Genomic DNA, 21,715 nt, shown 5'->3' on the forward strand with positions numbered 1-21,715 from the left:
GACACAAGTGTTCCCTTCCTACTAACATTTTAAGGTTATGTAATATATATACTGTATGTAATAGGCCCCTGTAGTTACACTGGAGAATAGGCAAAGGGCGGCAAATGTTTTTTTCCCTTTAAAGCAAGACTTTTTTTTTTACAGATTGTAGCACAAATACACAAGTAAAAGGCAGAAAATCCATGACTTACCCCACCATGTCAATAACAGTGAGGATTCGTGTGCATTTCCATCCTTCAAGATATAGCTCAATTAATATGTTACAAAAATGCCACCCAGAGCAGCAATATCAGCCACACCAAGTACAAGGGATGCTTTGTAACCTGAGCTTGTACTTTGTACATTCACCTTATGTATATAGCTATTTTTCATGTCTACCTCCATAGTGTCATCTTTCAGTGTCCTACACTGAGTAATCAGACTGCAAGTCTGCTCTTCCCTTCAGATGGTTCCACTGCTGTGACCCACAGTGCTGATGCCTCCTGTCTGTCAGTGCATCCAATCTATTACTGTCTCTTCTGACAACGTCAGGGACAGCAGTTATATTATCAAAAATGCTATTTTTAGAACAGTGCAAATAAAGTGTTGAACAAATCCACTGTGCTCAATCTTCAACTTCATATCTTGTACTAAGCAATCTCTTTCCTCATATCCTACAACCATTCCTCTGTGTGCAGACAGGGCATGGTGGAACATGGAGGACACTATTCTCAAGTCATATATGGTTCAGTGTACACTAGCAACCAGGCTCCTTGCCTCTGTTTTTACACTTCACCTTAGCCCTTGGATTGTCGAGATAACGGTTTGTCACTTGCAATCTTGCTGTCCATAATCAATGCCAATATTTAATGGTTATAACACATTTCTTTAGGTAAAGGCTGGTAATGGCTAGAGTTGGATTGAAGGAGTTTGTGTTTGTGTGTGTATGTCTGTGTGTGTTTTTGTGTTGATATGTATGTGTTTGTGGTGGTATGTATGTGTTTGTGTTGATATGTATGTGTTTGTGCTGGTATGTATGTGTTTGTGCTGGTATGTATGTGTTTGTGTGTAGAGGAAAATTCAAATACAAAGGTCTGTGGCAATCTACTTGTATGACATGCTAAATAAAAGAGAAAATAAAATATTAGGGTTTTGGTCCACAATTAAAATCAAATGTGATGTCACTTGGCACACCAAACAAAATAGTCCTGGAGGTAGTAAATCAAATTTCTATCAATACACACACGCATAAGGAGTAAAGCATGCATGTGCATAAGAGAATATAGGAAAAGGACTTATTTAGATGAGGAGCTATATTACTTCTATGCTGTAGGGGCATAATTGCTGGTTGCTGGCTGTATTGGTACATTTTAGCACCTGTATAGCAACTGAACTGTGTTAGTAAATAAGCATAATGGATTTTAATACTATCTCTGGATGAATTAAAGGGGTAGTTCACCATCCAAACATGTTTTTTTTCTTTAAATGAATATGAAATTCTTTATGGGCCTAATTTTTTTTTCTTGTACACTATTTCTATTTTAAAAATGAATTACAGTAGCTTGATATTCTTTCCTTCAGTGTTCCCATCAGCAGCACAGTAAGCAAGGCTCTTACATTTTGATAGAGACGTTGATACACAGGAATGATATGAGAGGAATGTCAGCAGCTAATGAATCCACTGTAACAGAGCTCAGTGCGCATGCTCAGAATGGGGCTTAAGCTGCTGCTGTTAGGGCTGTGAAAAATGGGGAGATTAGTCGCACGGGGCGCCTAAATTGCCAAAGTTTCCTTACAAGGCAACTTCAGTGATTTCAGCAAATCGCCACGCCACGTATGCCATCCCACCGGTGATTTACATTGTAGCCGGTGGGATGGCATTTCGGGGAGATTTGTCACGCAGCGACTAATCTCCCCGTCTGTCACAGCCCTTAAGAAACCTAGAAACTAATGCGCTGGACTTATAGAATCAGAGACCCCCATCCCTCTGTCCTTATTGAACTGAAAAAGAGAGTGAAAAATTAAAATGAAAACTTAAATCTTTTAAAAACAAAATATAAAGAAAAAAGATAAAGAATTACATTTTCTATCAGCGTATGCAATCTATCTCTGTCTCTTCTGTCAGGGACAGTTATTTTATCAAAAACTCTATTTTTAGAGTGGTGCAAATAAAGCATGGAAGATCCATTGTGCCGAACTTGCAACCCCATTTCTTGTACTACACAATCTTTTATATCATTTTTCTAACTGTTCCTCTGTGTGCTGACAGGGCACAGTGCAACTTATAGGTCACAAATCTCAAGTCACCTGTAGTTCAATACACACTGCCAACCAAGGTACTTTGACTTCGGTCTTTTTTCAACCCTATGTAACTATGTAACTGCAACTTTTTCTAACTGTCGCCCCGAAAACTCAAATTTTTTTAAATTGTCGCACAAAAACCAGTGTCAAAAATCTGAAACCTCTAAAGTTTTGAGACAAAAGATGGATCTTTCAGGAAATGGAAGGGACATCTGCAATTGTCAAATTCGGATTTTTGACCTTTTGGACACATAGTAACCTTCAAAAAAGTTGTGACTTTTTAGCGCTAAAAATCTGAAGTAGTAAATGGCCCCCTAGGGTTTCTCTCTATAAATGAAATCACATTGGAGTCGTTCAATACACCAAACATGATACTCCTGTAGCTATCCTATAAATACAGCTGTACATAAGGAGGAATGAATGCATAAGAGATAACAGAAAAATAAGTTAAGGTAGCAATACAAGGGTAGATAAAATTGTCAGCTCAGCCATCCTGGAGTCAGTAATATTGGCCTGTGTATGGGGCAGTCAATGGGCCTGGATGTAAAATGGCCATAAATCCTTCAGGCAGGTTTGATTTTCCTATGTTGATACGGCCCTATTTCCGCTGGCCTACATTGGCAGCAATTACTATCTAGTCGGATCAGCCTGATATTGGCCACCACATATCAGGGAAAGGTGTTGAACTCGCCATACAAGTAGATATTTACATGTATGGCCACCTTTACTAATATGAGGATATAATATACTTGTATCCTTTGGGTGCATATTTACACTAATTACTGGTTGCAACAAGTAACTGTACTGGTACAATAACTCCAATCTCACCTCTAGTCTTCATTTTGCTGAGCCATCACTTAGTTGGTCAACTGTATTTACACGGGGGGGCTGATTTATTAATTTTCGACTAAGGGGATCCTATTAAAAAAGGTAAACAAAAGTGTGAGTTCACCCCACAATTATCAGTTTTTCTCTTGTCTGGTTTTAGGTAGTGAGCTTTTTATTTGAGACTTTTTGAAGAAAAAAAAATTATTGTGGATGTGGATAATTTTTTTGCCTCATTTTACCCAATCCCCTTTGTTAAAAAAAGCATTAAAGCAGTTTCTATATGTTTTTGTTGAGGGTTTACAAACAGATCTTTTGAGCATGGTTTTTGTATTGTTTATGTCAGTAAATGTGCTCTCTACCATCTTAGTGATGATTTTCTTTCTGTTCAATCACTGAGGCTGCTGGAAACAACAGCTGGGGGGGGGGGGGGGCACAGGTTCAGCAACCATTCCCTAGCTCTTATAATTGCTGCGGAGCCTACAGTGCAAATAAGTGCACGAGGAAATCATACTTAATAACCAATCATCTGCTACATAATTTAAGAGACACTATTTACCCAAGATTGCGTGTCTCCTATGTGTTTCTTAATGCTCTCTCTGAACAAGGCTTAAGTAAAGCACTGGCTGCGGAAATTGGCTGGTAGAATCCATTACACTGACAGCTCCGTCTTCTGACCACAGGCACTAAATACTCGCAATCCCTTGGGTATATATATACATCTTCTTGTGAACCACAATCCCACGTGGGACCAGTTTATAATGTCAAACATTTTAAAAGCACATATGGACTTCTAAATCATCCTGCAAAGAAGGAGTAGGATTTCTAGGTTTTAGACTCTTCTGTATGTTTGCTATACAAATTGTGTATCAGCGGCAATCCCCAAGGGCCGTCACATCTTGGGGGGGGGGGGCAAATAGTGATTTGTTTAAGCATAAAAAAGAGTGTTTACGAAAGGCAAATTATTATTTATACATTAATAACTAATGTTTCTAAGTATACTTAGGTGGGCAGAGTAATATTAATATTTTCTGTTTATAAAGCTCACTGCCCTCCATTTTGCACAGGGTAATTCCAGTTTAAGGGGCTTTCCACTTTTCCTTCCTTTAAAGTTCATAGCACCTCCATCCTAAATCCATTAGCTTTCACCAAGTGATAATTCAGATAATACTAAATGTAATAGAATTTAAATGTTAATGTTGGATAGGAGAGATGCCATATTATTTAGGTCACTCTTTAATAGAACTAAATCATTTATTGGAATGCAATTTAGTGAAATCTGGCGACCAATACACCAGTGCTGCTTTGCTAAAGCAGAACATTCAGCTGACCAATACCATGATTATTTGCAGCTATGTTGATCTGGAAGTACCTGGGCCCACAGGAAGAATTATGACTGATGCCCCCAAAATCACCTGTGTTACCAGAGATCTGTGTCAGTAGCCACTAGCCAGCATGAGATTTAATTGTCCACAAAAGCTCCAGCCGCCTATAATGTTAGTTATCATTAACACATCATTATATTAAGGGCCATTGATCAACCAGACAAAGTACTGAATGCATTTTTCTTAACAAAGTATTACAGTGATGTACAATCATTTGATGAAATTTGGCCCTTTAAAAACTTTCTTAATAATACATATATATATATATATATATATATATATATATACTGTATATCTATACATACATACACACAGTATTTACCATGCTGTATTTTGTGTTCCAGAAGCTAACAATCTTAGGAAGCTTTGATTAGCACCTCAAAAAATTAGCTCTCAGTAGGTTTCCAGGCATTACAAACTGGTCACTAAATGGACAATGTTGTACCTGTGGCACTGTTAAAAACTCAAATATAACAAAAACAAACTACTTTGTTACCTGTTTACTGGTACATCTTTCTATTGGCTGCAGGAGAATTGCACTGTCAAAAAATATTCATACTACCACTAGTTTCTGAATCCGATATCCAGAAACTTGTTATCTAGAAAGCTCTGAATTAAGGTAAGGCCATCTCCCATAGACTCCATTTTATTCAAATAATTCAAATATTTCCTTTTCCTTTGTAATAATAAAACAGTACCTTGTACTTGATCCTAAGATATAACTAATCCTTATTGGTGGCAAAACAATCCTATTGGGTTTATTTAATGTTGAAATTATTTTTTAGTAGACTTAAAATATGGAGATCCAGATTAGGAAAACCCCAGGTCCCGAGCATTCTGGATAACAGGTCCAATACCTGTACATGTGGGGAAGATTTACTGAAATGGTAATATTTCTAATTTTTTTCATTTTAAAATTTGAATAAACTCGTTTCCATGAATTTCTTACATTCACTAAAAAGTCTGAACTGAAAAATTCTGTGCGGGAAAAGTTGCAGTAAAGTCTGAAAATTCAGATTTTTTTTACTTGTCCCAAGAAAACTGCAACTTTTTCTAATTGGCACCCAAAAAAACAATGTCAAAATTTCGGAAGCCAAAGAAGTATCCTCCAGGGAAGGGACATCTGCCAGTGACTTCTACACAATATTGGCAAGTTTTAGCTGGTGAATTGTCTTATTTGGATTTTCAGCCTTTTTATGCATAGAAAATCTCTGACTTTTTTCCCCTGAAAAAATTCGAATCAGAAAAAAAAAAAAAATCAGACAGTTAATAAATGGCCCCCTTAAAGTATGGTGATCCAAATTAGTGAAATTGTGGATAACAGAAAATGTCCCTCATTTATTCTTGGCATAGCAGACACACTAGTGGGGGTCATTTATAAATACTGGGCAAATTTGCATCTGGGCAGTAACCTATTGCAACCAATCAGTGATTAGCCTTTTTCATACAGCTGCAGATTAAGCAGTGAAAGCAAATACCTGATTGGTTGCCATGGGTTACTGTCCAGGTGCAAATTTCCTCAGTCGGTTTAAATGACCCCCAGTTCTGGACTACATCTAGAACCATGACGCTTACAATGACTTCTGACCAGAGATGTCACATCATTTCTTTTCTGTGTTTTTTCACAAATGATTTTATCTTTTTGGCACAAAAATCTATATGAAATGGCTAGGCTAGAGATTTCCCCAGTCTGTCGTAAGAACGCAAGCATGCAAACTTGTTTGTGATTTAAATTGGAAGTGATTCTGTTACTGATACTACTTTTGAGAAAAGAACATCTAATCAGCCAAAGCAGCACAAACTTTACCCAAGCCAATATGTACAGTTTCATTTAGGAGACAAATGGTAGGTTTTTACAACTCAGTGTATATTCCCCAGACACAAGAAAGATTTGCAAAGATTCTTGCTGCTTTCCCAACGGCTGAAACGTATCCTCCACTGAAACATCAGTTGTTAAATACTTAATGAAGCAGCTTTAAAGTCTCACATTGAGGCATCAGAGCTTCTGCTCTATGAGAAGAACTATTAACCCTTTGTTTGCAAGAAACAGCATGGGATAAAGAGTACAGGAGGTTTCTTCTGGAGGTAATTAAACTCCCAATTAAAGAACCCTACCTGATTTATTTGAAAAAAAAAAAATACCACCATGTACACCATACACACGACAAAGGTATACAAGGATTAGTGTAATCAATGCATGATTCTATAATTACTAAAATAATAACTGCTGCGTTCCTATTTTGAACAAAGTGAATATTCTGTTTTCATAACTTGATGTTTCATCATTCTCTAATACAAATATAAGATTCATGGAACTATAGGATACATGGAAATGTTTATACCTAGAAAGTAATTATGAAGATGAAAGACTAAAAAGTTTTAGGTCAAGGCCTGGAATGCGCCCGCTGCTGCCAAGTAAAGGGTTAATAACAGCACAGACATGCTAGGGTGGGAACGGATTACAGGTGTGGGAAAGGCGACGAGTGACTGGACTTACCAAGGCTTTACCTGAACTTAGTCCTGTGGTATTTAGCCCAACCAGGGAAGGGAGAGTCTGGGACATCCAGTTAGAGATCATTGCCATGGTGCAGAGCACAGCACCAAGTGTGAGGAACGGAGAGCCCATAGTAGGAAAGCTACTGAGTTTTCATAGTAACTGAATCAGCACCAGAGATGGAGAGAGGGAGGAGTAACGGCTGAAAGCAGCAAACGGCTTCCAACAGGAGGATGTGCCTAAAAGGCTACACACTCAGTGCACGCTGACACATTCATCTCATTAATCTCACATGAATATACAGGACTTCCCATTTCCCATTAAAAGCTCATATTCTGGTGTTTCCCTGAAATACAAATGCCTATAGAGCAAGGGGCAAAATGAAACTAAAAAAGTAGGCTTTCTAACTTTACTCAGCTGCTCACTGGATAAACACGGGGCTGATTATATCAGCAGAACAATATGCTGACCCAGTTTCCTTTTCTGAAGCAATCCAGTAACCCATTTCATTCTTTTCATAGGGCAGCTGAATGTATGGTAAATGAACATTGGTACCTTCTATGTTAGAATAGCAGCCCTGGATAAACAGAAACCCCTGGCTATGAAACATATTGGATGGAATTAATGATGGCACAGCTGATAAAATGAAATCTAAGCCTAGTGGCTGGCTAATTACTTCTCATTTAAGCTCAACACATAAATTAGAAAATACAAGGCCAGTTTTAGGATAGGGCATAAATTACATTTGCTTTTGGCTCCCACCATCAAAGAGGATTTTTGGAAGAAATAGATAAAAGGACTAAAGACAACTAATATGGTGTAATAATTGCTGAATAATGTAGTACACAGGGATGTCCAACCTGCTGCTCATTAGCTGTTGCTGAACTGCAGCTTCTGAGCCTCATTGATTGCCAAAGGTGTAAGAGTAGTTGCATGTGTAGCACAACATGGTATAGGAACTCTGGCTTCCCATATTCTCAATACACTTGCTTCTAACCTTTCATCTAATTATAATTTGGTACCGTGTCTAAGTTGTAAAGATTTTGCACTATACACACTGCATTTGCCTTTGTAAATGAGCCCTGAATAAATTAAAAGTAAAAGTAGAAATGGAGGGGGACAACCAAATCATAGAGGATTGCCAGTTAGATAAACATAACAACTATTGGGAAATGACTGCTTTTGAGACTATATACAATAATCATTAAAATGCTGAATAAAAATACAATTCTTTTTAGAGAAAGCATGCACTGCTGAAAGTGTAAGAGCTTTATTCTCTTTGTTCAAACTACTGTTCAAACATCTGCCAGTCATTGAATATTTCATGGAGGCTGGCTGGCAAAGAAATTAGTGATTAGGGTGGGGGCCCCTGAGGTTGCAGCACCAGTGGGCCCTGGACACCCCAGTCTAACATTGAGGCCTAGTGACCCATAAAAACATATTAGCAGGTAGAATGTAATGGTCAGTTGTTTAAAATCAAACATCTAATTGGTTGCACTGTAGAGCTGCGCAAACATTGTGCCATATGGCCCAGTCAAAAAACAATTACAATTTGCTTCAGAAATCTTTATTTATAGGGAAAATATGTTGTTTTTAAAAAACTGTGTTTATTTTCCATGTATTTTATAAAAACAACAAAATAAAGTTCGCATTTATGTTGAGATCTGAACATTCTTTCTCTATTTACAATAATACAGTTTTACAATTCCTTATCTGATTTATTATTATTAATGCAAATGCAAACAAGGAATGTCCTGTGCACAGAATTAGTTATTATGTCTTACTATATTGTCTTGCAAGATACGAACTGATAAATATTGCATATTGGGCCTTGAATATTCTGGTAGCAAAATAAAACACAATGTACCCTTTGCACCAACACCTATTTCCTAATTTATCACTGAAAGTCTTCTGTCTGTGAATTCAAATTAATACAAGATGAATTGGTAGAGAGCAGGCTATCATACTATTCAGAAAGTTTCTGTGCATAAATACCATTCAAATATATTTTGTAGCTGAACACGTCTTGCACTTTACAATGCCGGATAAGCCTGCTGAAGGCTGGGATACAAGGAGAATATTAACAAAGATTTTATGGTCAAGTAATTATTCACTCAAGCATAAATGCTGAGCCAAGAAGAACAAATCATACTCTCTTTACCTAATATTATCAGAAAATGCCGTCTAGGCTCATGTATGGATTCAAGTGCAGAGCAAAATGACTGCAAAATATTTTGCTTTTAAAGATGTTCACAAATATATTTGAGTTTGTATACTCTTCTCAACACTTGCCCCTTGCACCAAAATTCCAGGGGCCCCTTTGAATGTGCCTATATATACTTGCAGCTAATGAATCCCATGCTAATGTCATTTATATCATTCCACGGTAAAGGGGGAGGGGGGGCAGGAAATGGTAGGCACATAGGCGTCAGACACACAAATTAGGGATCACTGTTGGCTGCAATGTGGCTCTGTACTTAATGCCTAATCTATGGCTCTGCACCTCTTTGAATGAGCACTAAGAGCAGGTCCAGAACTAGGGGAAGGCAGAAGAGGCACCTGCCTAGGGCGTAATAATGGGGGGATGCTAGGAAGGTACCTCTTCTGCCTACCCCTACTCTGCAATCTTTTGCCCCCTGCAGCTGGTTCGCACTCTCACTCTTTTTGCACTTTCTCTCAAGAATGTAATTGCGCATGTTCGTGTGCACGCTAAGGGGCTGATTTACTAACCCACGAATCCGACCCGAATTGGAAAAGTTCCGACTTGAAAACGAATATTTTGCGACTTTTTCGTATGTTTTGCGATTTTTTCGGATTCTGTACGAATTTTTCGTTACCAATACGATTTTTGCGTAAAAACGCGAGTTTTTCGTATCCATTACGAAAGTTGCGTAAAAAGTTGCGCATTTTGCGTAGCGTTAAAACTTACGCGAAAAGTTGCGCATTTTTCGCGTAAGTTTTAACGCTACGCAAAATGCGCAACTTTTTACGCAACTTTCGTAATGGATAGGAAAACTCGCGTTTTTACGCAAAAATCGTATTGGATCCGAAAAATTCGTAAAGAATCCGAAAAAATCGCAAAGTACCGATCATTACGAAAAAAACGCAATCGGACTCCATTCGACCCGTTCGTGGGTAAGTAAATCAGCCCCTAAGTGTTCTGATGATTTTGTCCCGTCTTTGTAAATGTATTGCATTGTCAGAAAATGATGGTTTCTATGCTTCCATTTAGCAGACCTTTAGCTACTGTATATATATATATATATATATGTATATATGCTCCACTTTCCTAGTAACCTCCCACCCTACTGTTACTCCAGTTGCTCCATATAACTGCATTGTGTATAATCCATCATATTCTTTTATCCCAGTTATATTTCAGAATTAGCCACTAGATATGACTGTTCAAATTGCTGTGTGTAGCCCACACATTAGCTAATGTACTTTGTGTCATTGCTCCTCATAACTCATATTTCTTCAGCAGCATATCATTGATCTGCTTCCCAGCTCTCATTTTGGAACATAAAAATCCCCTTTTATTGCAAATAACTGAACTAAGCATTAAAAAAACTAAGACCCACATCAATTATATATATATATATATATATATATATATATATATATATATATATATATAGATACAAACAGTTCAAAAAGCAGCACACCAAAAGTTAGGAACGCTACCTGGGTGCCTGGACAGAAGAATAAATGTATAATAAAGCAGAGAGGAACGGCACTCACAGGAAATTTTTCACACTGGAGTCATCAAAAGGCATCATAATCAGTGAGGTTCTTTTATTAGTCCAACGTTTCAGTTCCTACAGGAACTTTCCCTGATGAAAGTTCCTGTAGGAACTGAAACGTTGGACTAATAAAAGAACCTCACTGATTATGATGCCTTTTGATGACTCCAGTGTGAAAAATTTCCTGTGAGTGCCGTTCCTCTCTGCTTTATTATATATATATATATATATATACTGTGTTTAAAACAAACAAACAAAGCTCACAATAAAAAAGTAAAAGAGAAAGCCGACAATACAAAGTATTTTACACCTCACATATACTATGTAAGTGATAACCAAGAAAATGGACCAGGAGAAAAAAAATTGTTGTTAAAATTGTTAATATACCATGGGAAAATGTAGAATATCCAGGTAAAACAAGGTGGGATTTCAAAACTGCAGCTCTGGCTCATGGGTTAAACAAATTACTGTATCCTTAACTTGCTTAGTTTTTCTCCGTAATAATAACAGTGCCTTCTCATGATAACTAGAGCAAATGGCAAAGCAACACTACTGAGCTGAATGAGTTGAGTACTCTTATCTGAAAACCCAGGTCCCAAGCATTTTCGATAGAGCCCGTATCTGTATTTAAAAACTGTGTTTCAAAAGCATCATACAAGCAACCTGAACAAAATGTACTGGCTTTATAGTACATATGCATGTGGGTGTCCAGAAATTGTTGAAAGTTTCTATCAGTGTTAGTCCTTGTGATACACCCATAAGTAGGTTATTTAGCCCTGTAATCAGCTTTACAAGTATAAACAGCACTCCTGGCTGAGCCCGCCAGGTTCATCCATGAAATTAACTTTCATATCTATCCTCTACCATGTTGAAGATATGAAATTCTGAGCGAGTTACACTAGAGCCTTATTGATTTAGCCAAAGGAACATAGAGTTCTAAATTCAAGAGTCTTATTGGCTTTGACTTTTGCCAGAGGGTCTAAAGAAAGAATACATCTCACAGCATTCTAATTATTCTACTCATGATGCATAATAAAACACTTCTACTTTTTATACTGGTATAATTTAGAAATTACAGTTGACATCACTCATATTTTCATACATAATGTTCTTTTCTCACCAGATAGAATTGTACAATTGTGTGTGCATACAGCTTCACAGAATGACCATATGCAAATAACTAGGCTCCTTGGAGATATGTTCAGGAATTTTCCTTCTACTTTACAAGAAAATGTGTGAGCGTTCATTGCATATTCATTTTTAGATTAATCATCTTTAAACAAGACTCTCTAAAGAGTTTGCACAACTAGAAATAGACATTGAAGAAGTGCTGCGCAACTTAATGAAATTGCCTGAAGAGTCTTTGTTTAGGATTATATGGTTTCCTACTTATAATTCTCAAACAGGGAGAGGCTAGCCAATGCTATTAAGTACTCAGATTGTAAGCTCTATGGGGCAGGGACCTCCTTCCTACTGTGTCTCATACCACATGGCACTTATATATATATATATATACATATATGTATTTATTTATTATATCACTTGTCCTCCCTGTGTGTAATTTTGTATTCTGTAAGACTGTACAGCGCTGCGTACCCTTGTGTCGTTTTATAAATAAAGTTATACATACATACATACATACATACATACAAGTAGCCAACTGGCAGAGTATTCGGCAGGCATCCCATTCATAACCAATGGGCAATTATCATGGGTGACATAACTGGCCAGTTATATATATACATTAAATATGCTACATTCTCATGAAGTATTTTGCTAGTGGTGATCCATGGAAATCTGCTATTATTGATATAGTGCCTACACATTCTGCAGCACTTTACATAGTTAATGTTAAACCATACTATCAGAATCCACTCAGGTCCAGTCAGTTTAGTTAATAGGATTCTCAATTGTCAGTGGTGCTCATGGTGACTGTGTTCCAAATTAGCAAATTATTCAATCATTGAGCAAAATACATAGAGGTCATAGCACTGAAAAGAAGAGAACAGGAGGTCAAAACTGCTACAAGTATAAAAGGAAAACTATACCCCCAGAATCACTATTTAACCCACAGATTATTCATGTTAAGTTACCTATTAAAGAATCTTGCCAAATATCAGTAAATATTGTCCATTAACATCTTTTCCCTTGAGCCACCATTTTGTAATGGGATGTGTGATCAGAGATCACATTACTAGTGATGAGCGAATCTGTTCCGTTTCGGTTCACCGAAAAAATTGCGAATCTTTCAAAAGATCCGCGAGACGGCGAAAATGTCGTGCGACAAAAAAAATTGTCACCCGCGGCTATTATTTTGTCGCGCGGCTATTGTTTCGTCGCCCGCGGCTATTATTTCGTCGTGCGGCTATTGTTTCGTCGCCCACGCCTATTATTTTGTCGCCCGCGGCTATTATTTCGTTGCCCGCGGCTATTGTTCCGTCGCCCGCGGCTATTGTTTTGTCGCGCGGCTATTATTTAGTTGCCCGCGGCTATTGTTTCGTCGCGCGGCTATTGTTTCGTCGCCCGCGGCTCTTATTTTGTCGTGCGGCTATTGTTTTGTCGCCCGTGGCTATTATTTTGTCGCCCGCGACTATTCTTTTTTGACGGCGGTGACAATTTTTGGACGTGCGGCGAATTTTTCCGCGGCGAAATTTTTCATCCATTTCGCGAAACGGCGGAAATTTGCAGCGAATCCATGCCTGCCGAAACTTTTTGCCCATCACTACACATTACCAGAAATATTGCAGCTTTAACTGTAACAGGAAGAAGTGTGGGAATAAATTATAGAATGTTGCCCATTAATTGGCTGCTGTGACCTAGCATGTATTAGTACTTAGTACTTAAAATGACAATTTTTTTGTTGAGGATTACCAAATGGCACAAACTACATATACTGTACTAATATAAAAAGTATATTATGAGTAAATTATAAACAAGGATATTTAGATGAAGCAGAGGAGAATTTGACTTTAAAGGAAGGTGGAAAGTTGTGTTAAGTTTTAACCTGTTACTGTAGGTCCGGTACTGTCCTAGGCACCAGACCTAAATGCGCTCCCTATGTCATGTGTGAGAAATCACATGCACCTATGTCGTGAAATGACATCACACGCAGTGTGCACATCCCATCAATTCCGTCGAGCTACCCAAACACCCTACCCTATGGTGGAGGCTGGGGACATATTTTTTTTAAATAAAAAAATGAATACATTGGCACCCCAAAACCTGCCGCCCTAGGCACAGGCCCTCGTGTGCCTTATTTTAAATACCTTCCTGCCCCCACACCCCTTTCCTGATGACGTGTTAGAAGCGCGATTGCTCAAATTTAAATATCACCCCCAATAAAACACAGGATGATTATTAACCTTGGAAAAAGGAACTCTTTTTCTTATAGGATTTACTCACTCTGGCATCAGAATTCTGGCTCTCCCTATCCATTAGATGCATTTAATTCTACATAATTGGTATTATGTTTATGCATAGCCAGGGTGGGGACATTAGCATTATCAACATTATCATAGGATGTGCAACATCTGCCCACCAGCTGTTTATTGCCTGTTATTGCATTATATCTATCAATCAGCATTCCTAATTTTACATATGAGATATATATTAAATATATACACACACATGCCACTATCCAGTTTACTATAACCATCTAAAGTCATTGTGCTGGGAATTTTATATGTGCTATTTAAGGCAAGATCTTATTGAATCAGCTGGACAGTCATAACTGCTGCATATTCCTTCACAGTTGACTGCTGGTATAATATGCATATCATTACATGCAAGTCACTGTTATTTCAATCTCATGGGAGATGGTTTTAGCAAATCCATATATAATTTATATATATACGTGAGAGCTGAATTGCGGTACAAACAATGTTTGCAACAACAAAAAAGCTCAAAATGTAAAATGATATAATATTTACATGCCCAAACTGCTAGCTCAGTGTGGATCTCAGATTCCATTGTGAGGGTAATGCATAGAAAAAGCCCAAGTCCATGGAAATAAAATAGTTAAATAGGGAACAAAGGCATAACTATATTTTGTTTAGATTATCCAGAGATTAACAACCCAAATCACAACCAATTTCTTAATTTAATTTCTGTCTACCAGTATTTGTCATGTGGGACTGCGCATTGGGATTGTGCCAGCGACATGCCACTTCACACTTTCCCTTGTAACTATGCTACTGGCAGAAAGATACACTATAGGCTCAACAATATGTGGACACCTGCCTGTCCCACATATTATTCCAAAACCATAAATAACAGGTTGGTGCTATTTGTGCTACTCAAGTGGGAAATCTCATCCACTAGATGCTGAGACACTACTGGTTGGATTTGCTTTCATTTATATGTATGGGGGGGGGGGGAAGACACAGATGTTTCCTGGTATACATCTGTATTTCAATCCAGCCTCATTGGAAAATCTGCTGCAGGCTTGGACAGGCAATCTGTAGAATCTGTTTGTGGGGGGGCATTTGGGCCTCTGTGTACTTAAAATGCCAGGATGTATTTTATATATTCTATATACAGTATATATATTCTATATATTCAAAATGATAAGGGACATGAACACATATGCCTGTACTCCAACCTTGGTTCTTTGTGACTTTGCCTGTAGTCATCCCTACCATCTGCCCCTTTGTTTGGGGTACAAGCTAGCTGTGGCAGGACACCCCACCTTTCATTCCTCCACAGATAGAGTTGATTCCCTACACTAGGGATAGATACTATTGGAAGACTGCAGGGACAATATGAGGTGGTAATAACCTGTATGTTTACTAAAAGGGACTCTACATAGCTAAACTGTGGTCTGCTTAAAGTGACAGTATACCTCCTTGTTCAACATGAATTATTCAATATATAGGGTTTGTGCTGTACATAGTTTTTGCCTTTTGTTTTAATCATGAAAAAATCTGTCTTTAGTTATTTACTGAGCTCAAGAGGGCAAACTGGGAAATTTAGGCTACTACATGTTTGGTCCTTGCAAGGTAGACAATTAGATTATCAGTGCACAGATAATCCCCTACATAATGTACTGGTAATCCAGTTATCTACCTTGTAAGGAGTATGGCAAATGTATGTTCAGCCCAATACCTATACATGGAGGTCATGTTGAACAAGAGGGTATACTGCCTCTTTAAAGAGAACAATGAATTGTTAATATGTGGATTGTCACAGGTAGACTTTGTACTGTTGTTGACCTGTGGACTGCATAAAGAAAGACACTATTTGCTAAGTGTTGATTGCTTTATCTCACTGTGCTATTCTTATTCTGGGTTTCAACTGGTTTTTGCTTGCCCCAAGCCTTTTTATACTGATATGTAATAAATTCTCTATTTGAACCCTGCTAAGGGCAATGGCATATAGGGAGATTAGCAATCCACAGTTATATCTGTGCTACCGTGGACGACAGATCTCCCGAAAATGACTTGCCGGTGAATAACATTACAATCGCTGCAAATAAACCTTAGCACTGGCAGTGATCTAGCTTAATCGCACGATAATGGGAAAGCAAGTTATTTTCACAATACTGCGGTAGCACAGTCAAAAAATCTCCCCATGTACCGTAATAAAGTGTGATGTTTTCCTGTTGTCACATTTATTGTTATACAGTTGGTTGAATTAATGTTGTCCACACAAGTGTCCTACACAAATTCAGGACAGCCACTGATTTCTGACACCAAGGGGCCCATTTACTAAGTTTTTCTGAGAAACGTTTTTATTTTATATTTTGTTTTTTTTGAGATTTACGTATATGTTTTTTGTAGTAGAGTATTTTCTCGAAAAATTAGAGAAAAGAATGAACGTTCGAGATTTCTAAAACTTTAGGTGACTTTTTTAGACTTACAAAAAGTAAAAAAACAGTCCTTTGGAGGCTTATATAAGGCTTAATAATAGAGGAACAGAATAGACCATGACAGCCTGTCTTTGACACATATTTAATGAGAAATTAATCCCATTATTGTTTTCTATTTCACACATCTTCAAAGGGGAGGTTAATTCCATCATTGTTTTCTATTTATCTCAAATTTTTTGAGATAAATAATAGTATACTGTATACGTATAATCATATACTGCCAAAAAAGTGTAAATCTAGTTTTAGTAAATCAGCCCCCAAGTCAGATATACATTATAGAAAGCATAAAATCATGTCTCATATTGACAGTATCTGACATGAACACATCCCATAGTTCTGTTCAAACTGTTCTTTAAACTGACAGCCTGAAGGATCAAAACTACTAGGAGTGAAGAGGAACCCTAGGGGGCCTATTAATTATGCTGGATAAAAAACGGCAGCTAAATTTGTCAAACATCACCAGGCGTAAAAAACTGCATAATTTTTTTACTTACTTAAAATAAGGTTGTAAAATCTGGTGTTCGGATGGCAAAATTCGCCCTTCATTTTACACAGCTTTTTACACCATTTTTATACAAATTTTGTTTTACACAGCATAATATATAGGCCCCTAGATGTCCTTATCTGCCCATTAACCTACAATCTGCAGATAAAATTTTCACACTAGTCAGAAAGACAGGATGGTGTGTTACAATCCACCTCCAAACTGGCATACTTGCCCAGATGGAAGTATGGTTGAAATGAACCTAACTCCCATCAAATCTGGATACATATGGCCATCTTAGGGCTCACTTGCTAACAATAGGCAACTTTTGCTGATGCTTATTGCACTGATGCAAACATTTCCCAGCAGCCTTCACATTATGATCCCTGTGCAGATCCTTGTTTGGGTTCACAAAATAAGAAAAGAATGTTGGTCATCTATAAAAAACATATTGAGTGTTTGCGTTTTCATCAAACCAAGGTTGCATATCCAAATATAACCTTTGCAGTTGGTTACCTTGTCATGTTCTGCTTTGATTTATTTTATGAATTGCTGGAAGTTTGCTGCATTCATCACAATTTAGAAAATTCATGTCTGATCTCATTCAGATGCACATATTTTAGATGCTACTGTACAATTTCTTTATCTCTACTTTAGTTAGTCATGCTCTAAGTCTCCCTGGGCTGATAAAAGAAATATTTAAAATATTTCAGCCTATGCCAACATCTTATTTAGCAGACTTCTTGATGGGAACACTGCTAACTGGAAGCCAGAAAATAGGATCGATTTCTAGACTGAGTGATTCCTCCTGCATCTGAACAGAGAGGGTTCACTCTGGGGGGCTGTGAATTGTCCAAGCGGTGCCTCATGGCACTAATGTTGTACAGAAAGAATACAGCAAAATAGCGGCATCATCTCTGAGGAGTTGTTGCAAGAGCTAAGATTTGTTGCTTAGCTTATGGCATTTCACATGCTTGTCACAGTTCTACAAAAATGACAAATTCAGGAGCATTATAAGTATTCCCAGTGAATTTTGTTTGGGGATAATAAACATTTCAACCAGTTTCTTACAGAATGTAGATAAGTTCGTGCATATAAATAGCTTGCTCTACATACATTGTTAAAAGGTAACATGAATACACACACAACATTAAAGGAAAGCATGGCTCATATATAAACAGAGGAAAATATTTAATAAGCAATTTGATATGTATAATGGTTTTGATTGACTGGGTGAAGGTATATATGGTGAATATATATATGAATTAGTATATGAATTAGTTAGACCCTAGACAGATGCGCCCCTTAGGCTGATGGCACACTGGGCAATTTGTCACCTGTGGTTAAATCTGGGCTACTGCAGGCAACAAATCTCCCCTAAATTCTTTCTTTCTTTCTTTGGTAGCAAAACATATGTGGCCCTTAGTTTATTGAAGTTTCCTTGCACGAAAAATTTGGCCTACTTTGGAAAACCCAGGGTTGGGTTAAAGATTAACAGCTTGCAAGTAGGGTTGGGCAGCAGGGATGGAAAGGAGATTAGCATGTCAGCAGGTCCGGGTTGGGATACAGGTTCAGAGCAAACTGCCTAACTAAACCTGTGAGGGACTCTTGGTAACTTTAAGCACTGAAATTCTCCCTCTCAACCTATTCTGGTGCATGTAATGTAAGCATAGGGGGGTTGGATTTGAGATGGCACAGAGACTAATATCACCCCTGTCTCCACCCACTTATAAATATAACACATGTGTGCAGGGAGTGCTGTATTCATGGGGAAGATGTAGGCTTCTGAGACCTATAGCAGTTTGCCTACCTGCAGGTAGGTACCTTTTGGGTAGCCCTGAATTATGCTATGTAATGGGAATACCACAAAAGTAAGAAGGACCCGGTTTGTGCTCCGTTTGGCCAGGTGCAAGATATTAAATGGACCTAAACTATATTAAAAACCACCAAACCAGATGCCCACAAGTCTACCTACACATTTTCATAAAGTAATGTTGTAAAAAATGGTATTTGTAATTTGTCTTCTTATTTATTTATCTTTAACCATTTAACTTTTTGTTCTGCCTCTCTCCAGTTTGAGTCTTAATTATCCTAGCAAACAAGTAGTAGGTTCAGGAGTCAGAATGGAAGAGAAATAGGAGAGGGCCTGAAGAGAAAAATGAGCATCAAAAGTGACAATAGAAAAAAAATCTTTTGCTTTAAGATAAGTGCATTTTGCTGACCGATCGATGAAGAGTCCACAAAAAGGTGCAAAAAAATAGACTTGCAGGTCAAACTGCTGAGTAATTTCCATGAAATAAAGAGATCACTTTCATCAGAACAGCCTCCTCCAGCAGGAAATTCATCACTGCTTAGTGTGAGACAATCTATTATCACAGTCATTTGTACTTCAAAATATCAAGTGCCCATGGGCAGAAATGTAAAGACTTTGCAATGCCAACTATATTACTGTGGCTGACAAGCAGTATGTGGAAATTTTGCTTTCTGTGCAAACATCTACAAGCACATTGTCATGGTCGGCACCCTAAACCAGAACAGATGCCAAGTTCCCTTGTCTCGGCTCGGCTTCACCAGTAATGTGACCGCCTTTGGCTTCGGGAGGAGCCCTCAGCTACTCAGATGCCACCTGGACTTAACGAGGGGGACAAGGCAGGAGTTCTGGCAAGCAAAGGGGCACGACTGTAGATAAAGTCAGTTAGGCCGAAGATCACGGTACAAAATAGGGTTAAACAAGGTCGTCGTCAGGCAGGCTAGGTCGGGGCGGGCAGTAATCGAGGATAGTCAGACAGGCAAGGGTCAAACCGGATAATCAATACAGCAGGATGAGACGAAATCGTAGTTGAAGTACAAGCCGAGGTCAGATATGGATAATCAGAATAGTCAGGAGCAAGCCGGGTCAAAAACACAGGAAGGCAACAAGCAGGATACAGGAACGAAATACACAAGGCTCAAAAAGGCACCAGGAATGAATTCCTATCACGGGCAATCAATCTAATACAAATGGCCCTTTAAATATTTTGAATTTCGCGCCTTTGCGCGCTGACGTCATGACGTCAGCGCGCATGCGCCTTTAAGACGCGGAAGTGCGCGCGCGCGCGCACCTAGGAAGGAGCCGGCACAGGGAGCAGACGGCGCGGCGGGCGTCCCCGCCAATGGCAGCGCGGCGGGCGTCCCCGCCGTGCCGGTAAGGCACCTCTCCTTACATTACCCCCCTCTCTAGGGGGGGCCACTGGACCCCCAGGCTTCTCAGGAAACTTTAAATGGAATTGTTTCCTGAGGCGATCAGCCTTGATGTCATCAACTGAGACCCAAGAGTTCTCCTCAGGACCGAAGCCTCTCCACCTAGTAAGATATTGAAGTTTACCTCTCACACGGCGGGAGTCGAGGAACTCTTGGATCTCATACTCAGGCTGACCTTCAATCAACACCGGGGGAGGAACAGACTGATGGCGAGTGTTAGCAGCAGGTTTAAGGAGAGAAACATGAAAAGTATTAGAAATTCTGAAATTAGGAGGTAACTGAAGACGGACAGAAGATGGGTTAATTATTGCAATGATGGGATATGGACCAATAAACCTGGGACCCAGTTTGGGAGAGGGAATCTTTAACTTAATATTCTTGGTTGATAACCACACTAAATCCCCCACCTTGTACTGGGGAGCCTCCCTACGGGATTTGTCAGCAGCTTTTTTCTGGGCTAGGGAAGCTGCAGATAGTGAATCATGAACTAGTGACCAGACTTCAGAAAATCTTAAGACAGAGGAATTGGCAGAGGGTACAGGGGAATTAGAGCCAGAAAAAGAAAATGCTTTGGGGTGTAACCCATAAACGACAAAGAAAGGAGACCTCCCTGAGGAGGAATGGGTAGCATTATTGTATGCAAATTCTGCCCAGGGAAGCAGTTCAGACCATGTGGACTGGTTATCGGATACATAGCACCTGAGATACTGTTCAAGGGACTGGTTCACCCTTTCAGTTTGACCGTTAGTTTGGGGGTGATAGGCAGAGGAAAAAGATAATTCCGTCCCAACCAAAGTACAGAAAGCACGCCAAAATTTAGAAACAAATTGAACCCCCCTGTCAGAAACAATATTTTCAGGAAATCCATGAAACTTGAAAATATGCATAATAAATAAATCAGCCAGGGTCTTAGCAGAAGGGAGATGTGGAAGAGGAATAAAATGAGCCATTTTACTGAACCTATCAACCACCACCCAAATCACTGTTTTACCCTGAGAAGGGGGCAACTCTACAACAAAATCCATGGAAATGTGAGACCATGGTTTCTCTGGGATGGGTAAGGGATTTAACAGACCCTGGGACCGATGATGAGATGACTTAGACCTTTGGCAGACTGAACAGGAACTGACAAAAGTTTTAACATCCTGTTTGAAGGAGGGCCACCAAACATGTCGGGACAATAAACAAATGGTTTTTGCAATACCTGGATGACCCGCCACCCTAGAATCATGAGCCTCTCTTAATACTTGCTCCCTAAGTACCTCAGGAACAAACCATTTACCAGATGGTGTTTCAGCAGGAGCAGAAGACTGTAAAGGGGACAATAAGGAAGAGAGGTCAGACCTCAAGGTTGCAACAATTATTTCCCTGGGAATGATAGGAGTGCACTCACTAGAG

The 21,715-nt window shown here is 38.8% G+C and overlaps 1 protein-coding gene across 2 annotated transcripts in view; it reads right to left on the bottom strand.

The window, feature by feature from the left end:
- Positions 1 to 21,715, bottom strand: part of olfm3 (olfactomedin 3) — a 74,486-nt gene that overhangs the window by 24,554 nt on the left and 28,217 nt on the right. Inside the window, exon 1 of one of the 2 annotated variants that reach the window (XM_018093625.2) lies at positions 6,988 to 7,217. The exons of the other annotated variant lie outside the window; for it this stretch is intronic. Within the exon in view, the coding sequence (XP_017949114.2) occupies positions 6,988 to 7,116 (129 nt within the window). The 5' untranslated portion in view covers positions 7,117 to 7,217. Of the gene's footprint in view, positions 1 to 6,987; positions 7,218 to 21,715 lie in introns of those variants that run through there. 2 annotated transcript variants of the gene reach the window in all.

The sequence above is a fragment of the Xenopus tropicalis genome, chromosome 4 (assembly GCF_000004195.4).
Source record: "Xenopus tropicalis strain Nigerian chromosome 4, UCB_Xtro_10.0, whole genome shotgun sequence".
NCBI lineage: Eukaryota > Metazoa > Chordata > Amphibia > Anura > Pipidae > Xenopus > Xenopus tropicalis.